At 37.1% G+C, this 7199-nt stretch overlaps 1 protein-coding gene and 1 long non-coding RNA gene across 2 annotated transcripts in view; both read right to left on the minus strand.

The window, feature by feature from the left end:
- Nucleotides 1-160, minus strand: part of LOC112943435 — a 2156-nt gene extending 1996 nt beyond the window's left edge. The window contains exon 1 of the long non-coding RNA XR_003248570.1: nucleotides 59-160. This is a non-coding gene — a long non-coding RNA (uncharacterized LOC112943435). The remainder of the gene's footprint in view (nucleotides 1-58) is intronic.
- A 3254-nt stretch (nucleotides 161-3414) lies between these two features.
- On the minus strand, nucleotides 3415-5443 carry FABP2 (fatty acid binding protein 2). Its single transcript, XM_026034586.1, has 4 exons — nucleotides 5309-5443; nucleotides 4470-4642; nucleotides 3823-3930; nucleotides 3415-3465 (listed from the first exon to the last, which is right to left on the minus strand). The coding sequence occupies exons 1-4, from the start codon at nucleotides 5373-5375 to the stop codon at nucleotides 3415-3417; spliced, it is 399 nt and encodes a 132-aa protein (XP_025890371.1). The 5' UTR covers nucleotides 5376-5443.
- Nucleotides 5444-7199: the final 1756 nt, after the last annotated feature.

The raw sequence follows: 7199 nt of genomic DNA on the forward strand, positions 1-7199 counted from the left end.
GCCCGAGCGGGACCGCGGCGCCGCGCCCGCCGGAGGCCGCTCCCCGCGCGGCGCTCACCTGCGCCCGCGCCCTCAGGGCAGCAGGTAGACGAACACCAGCAGCGCCAGGTCGAAGAGGACGAAGAGCCACAGGTCCAGCCAGTAGGACTGCCCCGACAGCGGCCGCCGGCTGCTCCCCGCCGCCGCCACCACCGCCGGCTGCTGCGCTCCCTCAAGGGGCTCCTGCCGCCGCCGCCGCGCCTCCGCCTCCATCTTGCTGCGGGCGCGCCGAGATGCGCCGCCCCTCCCACCGCGCAGGCGCCAACCGCCACTCCGCGCCGACGGCCAATCAGAGCGGAGCGCACGTACACCCTCCCGGCGTACGGAACTTGCTGCTGCGCTCGTGCTTCGGCGCAAGCGCACTTGTGGTTCACGTGCTTTACGCGGCGCCTCGCGAACGACCGTTAGCGTCCGTTAGCGACGATTAACGCTTGCGCGCGGCGGCGCTGCCGTTGTCGTTAGTCTGCTGGTCGGCAGCTGCCGCTGTGACACCGTGCCCGTTGCGGCAGTTTGGTCATGAGCCCGTCACAAAAGCCTGTGCAGGGTGAGCGGTCTCAACGCGTGTGATAGAGGGCGGTTGTTCCATGTGGGAACGTGCYCACGTCGTGTAGCGGGGCTGAGTGCTGAGCAGCTGGCGGTGCAGACAGACCCCAATAGCTGTGTAACAGAGCTGCACCATGATGTGCTAAAGATGTGCCCTATGGATATACCGCTTCCACTGCTAGTGTTGAGAAGAAGCTGGGGTTTCTGGAGACTCCGTGAACCTACCTGACGTGGTGGCTGACGTTATCCAGTGTGGTAGCACTTGGGCACCAGGACTTACTGGTGCTTGGGCACTTGGCCAGGTGAGAYGGGTGCAAGGAAAGGCAGTTGGTCAGTCCTTTTAAATCATGTTGACCTGTTAAACTGTAACAAGACTTTCATAGAAATAAAACAAAGATGTTTTTTSCTGATGCAGCATCTTGGAGAGCAGATCATCCCCTTGATAAAACTGAAGTAAACCATAGGAAATGTTTGTGCAAAGATATTTAAGATTTTACAATAGTTTTAAGCTGTATTTCTCTRCTTGAAATGTTAATGGAGCTTTTACACTTTAAGGAGCCACAGTAACTTGTGTAACCYGTGAGCTTTATTTTTATAACTATTTGGGGTCAGATGATGAGCTAAAAGAAATAGCACAGGCTGATGTTACAGTTGGGACATACTGCTCTTGCCTGGATAGGTGTGGTGYGCTTTGTCTGACTAGCTTGGCCAGTATTCAAAGGAGTGTAACTTCTTGTATCCTTATAAYTACAAACATTCTATGTCATCCTAACAGGAGACAAAGCAGTACTTATGTAGGTAGCAAGTGAGAAGTATCAGATGAAAGTTTAGTATCTCATAGGCGTGCATTCAGGGATAATTACTTTCCTTCAGTCCTTATTGAAAATAAGTAATAAGTACGAACTTTAGTTTACAGAGTTTCTGAGAAGCGGTAATAATATCAATATTTCCCTCCTTATTCTGAAATATATTCAATAATCTCATGAGAGCAAAAGGAGCGTAGTTTGCAGTTTTCTCAAGGTAAACTGTTTCCTCTTAGATTGTAAAGTATTGTAATTATGTAAACAATATAAAACAGAAGTCTTTTAGTGACTATCTCAGCCATCTTTTAATATTAATGACCCTACTGGTTCATTTGCCAACCTCTTCCACTGCCAGAGTTTTCCCCTTCCCCACGTTTATTGCTCATTCTTGCTCAAATATTATCTTTATAATCTTTAAAGATTTTTTTTTCTCAGTTTTCTGTCTGCAATATTTGCAATTGTTAAATGTTTTACAAATTATGTATTTGGATTTTTTTAATGAAAACATTAGTTTTCATTAGACCAGTTCATGGTCTTGTACGTCATCCCTCCAAAAATTACTAGAATAATTTCTGAAGTATTTCACAGAAAGAAAATCCTATTAATTATGCCTTCCTGTTACAGCCACTCAGTAAAAGAAATCCAATAATCTAGATGAAAATAATTATGGGCCAATGTACATCGTGCTGCAGGTGTGGTAGAGATAATTGTATTGATACCAGGTACAGGGTAGAGTTTGACTTTCAGAACCAGAAGGGTGYGAGATGTTACAGAGTCAGCATAGTCAGGGAAAAAACAGAACACATTAACAAACCTAATAAAGTTTTCAGCCAATGAGGTCTTTAAGGAAATAAAATGGCTTCCTCCAGTTTCATGCACCCTTTGAGGTATAGTCATTAATATGTTCCTGTATAGTTTGGAAGCAGTAATGATATACAGCTGATAATGAAGGTCAAACTCTGTAATGGAAATTTAATGGTTAGGACCTCTGCTTTATAGTTTAGGTCTCACATTGCATGTACATAGCCTTAGTGAAAGAAGCTGTCATGGAGTTTATTGCAAGGTGGTATTCTTCTTATTCTCCTTTAAAGACTTGAGTACTTAAAACAACCTTCAGTTGCAGAGAATTTTGTACTATTTTAATTTCAGATTTTTTCTTTCATAGTTTGATTTCTCATTTTACTTCTCTTTGCTGAAGAACTGTGTAAAATTTTCTTYGTAATCTAGTATATCTGTCCACCAAAATTAAACTCTGTATAATGTCTGTGCACAGGAAATTGTATGCAACTAGTATTTGGAGGGGAAAAAAACAATTTATGATGAAGGATGCTATGTGTTAATTGTAGTTAAAACTTTTTTTTTTTTTTTTTGATTCATGAGAACATTTTACCAATAGAGGGAGCTATGACACTATGAAGATAACAAAAAGGTAGACTAGAGAAGTAAAGATACAACAGGAGAAAAATATTTTTCTCTTTTCCTTTATTTCTTAGAAAAGGACAATCAAAGAGAGTCAAGAAAAAGAGTCAAGTGAAAAGTCTTTCCTTATCTTTCTAAGATACYTTCCATGTTTTTATTCATGTTCTCTACATATAATAATACCTATAGTAATATTAGAGGCTTGTCTATTTTCGAGATTCTTTTATATTTTGTAATCTTTAATATACAATATTCAATACACAGTGACATCTCTTATTGACATGAATATTATGGTAAGGAAACCAAGTTGCCATTTGAGAAACAGTCTCAAAATACTTTATTTCCATCTGTAGAAAATATTCTCTGCAGACTTTAACATTATGGAACTCAGATAGGGCTTGGTACTAACAACATTTCAGTACTTATAGCAAACTTTAGTTGATGTGTTGTAGTCAAGACAAAAGATACAAGGAAATAGCCTATGTTCTCATCAGGGCAAGTAATCTCAACTTGATGCTGTGAGAGAGTGAAAGCGGGAGGCTGGGGAAGAGGATATGTAGAAAAACGTAGGTGCCTTTGTTTTTTTCTGGTCCTGCTCTGGATGAAGTATTTAGCCCCTTTTGAAGACTCTCTTGGCCTCAACTCCTTCATATATGTAGGTCTGTTAGGAAATTAGGGGGAAAAGTCAGTAACTATGACAATTTATTTTACAGATTTTATTGAGATAAATTTTTTGTACATGTGTAGTACACAGATGCTGGCATTGCAAGACTTTGATAGGGAGATGCATTTGAGTCATAAAGTGCATGGGCACAGTATGATATCTTCTATTTACAGAGTTCAGAAAGCATTGGTAAGACAGTTCACATTAGCAGGAAACATATCTTGGCAATTTCATATGAGAATTTTAATTAAAGGTAGGTAATTTGAAGAAAGTATTTAGCTTTCTGGCAACAGCTTTGAATATGTTTCGGTTYACTGTAGTTTTAAGTTGCATATAAGTTATTGCTTGGCTCACCTGGACAAGTTCATCGTTTATGATTTCTCTGAATGTCGTGAGCTCTTTTCCAKTGTCTTTTCTAGTAAATTTTCCTACAAGTTTATTTCCTTCTGTGTTCCAAGAGCCCTGTGAAGGGGGGAGAAAAAAAGCAAATAATAAAACAAACACCCCTTTTCTAATAAAGGTGGCACTGATTTCACATAAAGACTGTGTCAGTGCTTAAGAGTATGAAGAATTTGTCAAAAATGCTGTAAAAATGGAATATTTAGTAAAGCTACTTTTAATTATGTGTTAATCAAGCTGGTAGTTTATATATATATATATATGTGTGTGTGTGTGTTTAGTATGCCTTATTTTAATGAATTCTGTAAATGACAAAGTTATTTCTTAGAAATACCCACCGTTTGCTTTAGGTACAAGCAGTACAATTGCAACAAGTTTCAACATCTGGAATTTTTTGGTTAATCTCCTTTTTGAGCATTTTATCTAGCTCTGAGCTTCATGTTTTGTTAACAATTGAGAGTACCTTGTGTTTTTCCATATAAGATACAAACGTAGCTGCACAGTCACACCATTAAAGACCTTAGAAGTTAAAAGTAGAAAGACCTATCATTCATCTTAAATCTGTTTCTCATAAAGTTGTTTTCAAATCAAAAATCTCTTACATTAAGTTCTGTCCCATCAGCCAGACTGTAGTCAAAATTAACTCCTAGAGTGAATACAATTTCGATGGATCGGAAATTACTTGATTCTTTGACAGTAAATTTGTTTCCGTCTTGTTGAATAATGATCTTCAGATTATCATGGGCTCCTAACTTCCTTTTCATTAYGTTAACACCTAGAAAAATTAATATCGAGTAGAAAAAATATGTTACAGCATTGTATTTGTGTTTTCTTCGGTTGCTTTTCTATGGTGAAGTGAACATTTTTTTTCATTCCAGACTGTTATTTTTCTCCACTGGTTCATGAAACTATTTTCAGCAGTACAGATTGTTATGTATTATCTACTTATTATATATATTATATATATTATAGTTATATATATATAACTGTTATGTATTATCTRCTTATTATAAACTTATGTTCATTTTGTACAAGTTTAAAGTAAGCATTAAGATGGTAAAATAAGTCCTGTGTTCTATGACAATAAGTTAGTGATTTTCTTTGTAATTTTATAGCAGTTTTTATGATGTTATCAAAAATAATATTCCTGCCATAGAATTTTACTTAAAATTTATCATTCAAATTCTTACGTTTAGATAAACATAGCGTAGATATCAGAACTTTTCCCAGTAGCTTGCCCTCTTTKTTTTTTTTTTTTTTTCTCCCCTTTCTCCCTGAGAGTGGAAAATATTTTGAACATAAACGCAGGACACTACATTAATGCACAACACTAGTTAGCAAATTGACAGGATAGCCRGAAAGTAGGTCACAAACAGATAGAGTTTGTGGTCCCTAATAGTCATCTTACCATTTTAGAAGAGTTTGGAAAAGTAAGGCTTACCCATTGCTTCCATGAACTTTTCATAGTTTTCATTTCTATCTACTTTCCAAGTACCGTTAAATGTCATGTTTTCAGTCTGAAGGAAGACTTCCCTGAAGTAGCAGAGCTTTGGTAAGAGAATTTATGAACTGGCTTATCTTGAAAGCAATTTACAGGATGATGTGGCTGGTTAAAGCTCAAGTGATTTGCTGATCTTTTCAAGGTAAAGTTTACTGTAGTTTAATCAAATATCCAGTTATATCCACCTTGCCTGCTGAGACTCTCTTCTTGATAGGAAATCATGACAATGTCTTTATTATTATTTTTTAAGTATGGATAATACATTCATTTTATCATATGTGAGCTGTAATAAAAATCAACTGCCCGGTGAAGGCAATTCATTCAAATATTGGTTTTTTTTTTTTTTTTGTCTCTTTATTGTATAGAATTTTTTGTCCTGAGAGAGTCTTTATACTACCGGAGAATATATATTTACTCAGCAAACCAAACACAAACCTCTTTGTCTGCTGTGGCTTGTTGTAGAAGTGTGTTCAGCTCTAACAAGCATGGAAGTGCCTGCAGGTTGTTGCAGAGAACTGTTGACTTCTTTATTGTCTAGTGCTGAGCTGTGTAAATTGTGATGGTCTTCTCTGTTTCTCTCTCCTCTAAATTCTAAATCTAAGTTCTAAGCAGTTTCTTCAAATTTTCTATAGTCTAAATTTTTTTTTTTTTTTTAGACCCTTTGGTCCTCTGAAACATGGAATTTGGTGCAAACTAGTTGGACAGTTGCGAACACCTCATTTTCCAACCCAAGCCATACCAGTTTTTCCTGCAATAGCTTGTCTCTCTACCAGAGGTTCTCTCAAATCTTCCAATTATTCTTTCGAGGTGATAAAGGAAGAACCTCAAAGCTTTCAGGTCTCATTTTATAATTTTTACTTGCAGTTTCTTCTCACATTTTCATGCAGTTTTTATCACTTAGACCTTATATAAAAATTTCAAAATGATCTTGGTAAAGAAACAACATATTTTTTGATAGGAAAAAATTATCTTGTCTTTATAGTTAAAATACTAGAATTCTGTAATCATAATCTTGCATGCAGGACAAAATTGAAGTACTTCATCTTACTTTGGTAAGTATCAGCTTATGATGCAAGCAAGGCATTTGACTTAGGGAAATATATCCCTGCTAATATACTTGCTCTGGATCTGAACTGCGTAAAAACTAGCCAGCTCTAAGATGGGAGATGTGTCTTTTTATTAGAGTGGTGCTGAATCTGAACTCAGTGTCTCAGAGGGCATCATAATTTGTGTCTAGTGCTGTGCTTGTCATGGATACTTATTTTACTGTTCAGATGGGTTAGAAAATGGGCAAAATTTTGTCAATCTGTTTTATTGCATTGGAGCATCCCTTGACCCTTTGTAGTTGTTATTGCCCATGTATATTTTATATGTATGCAATATCCATAAGTAAAAATAACTGATATCTGGTTGTGGTTCACGCAGCTTATTGTTGATTAGCAGTTAATTATCAACTTTCTTTTCTCCAGAGTCTTTGCAGAAATGTTTCTTCTGTCAGTGATGTAGTACAACTTCTGAACCATTTTTGTTGAATCCAGTAGAAAAGTGAGACTGCTTACCAGTTCAAGTATTATATAAGTAGAAGAATATATATGAAATATATGTATATATAATGTATGATATTTTCATATGCAAAAAATGTCAGTCCTTTGTGTGTGTGTGTGTATTTATATATTTAATRTATATATTTACTGAGAACTACTTTGAAAATATTCTATTTGAATAATGGAAGTAGTCCTTTATTTCGCGTTATTTTAAAAGTATATGCAGTGTTCACAAATAAGCTGAAAATTACTGTTTGTTTTGAACATTTCAGGAGTTTTCTACTTTT

This window comes from Nothoprocta perdicaria, unplaced genomic scaffold, assembly GCF_003342845.1.
Source record: "Nothoprocta perdicaria isolate Ctin4 unplaced genomic scaffold, notPer1 scaffold_149, whole genome shotgun sequence".
Taxonomy (NCBI): domain Eukaryota; kingdom Metazoa; phylum Chordata; class Aves; order Tinamiformes; family Tinamidae; genus Nothoprocta; species Nothoprocta perdicaria.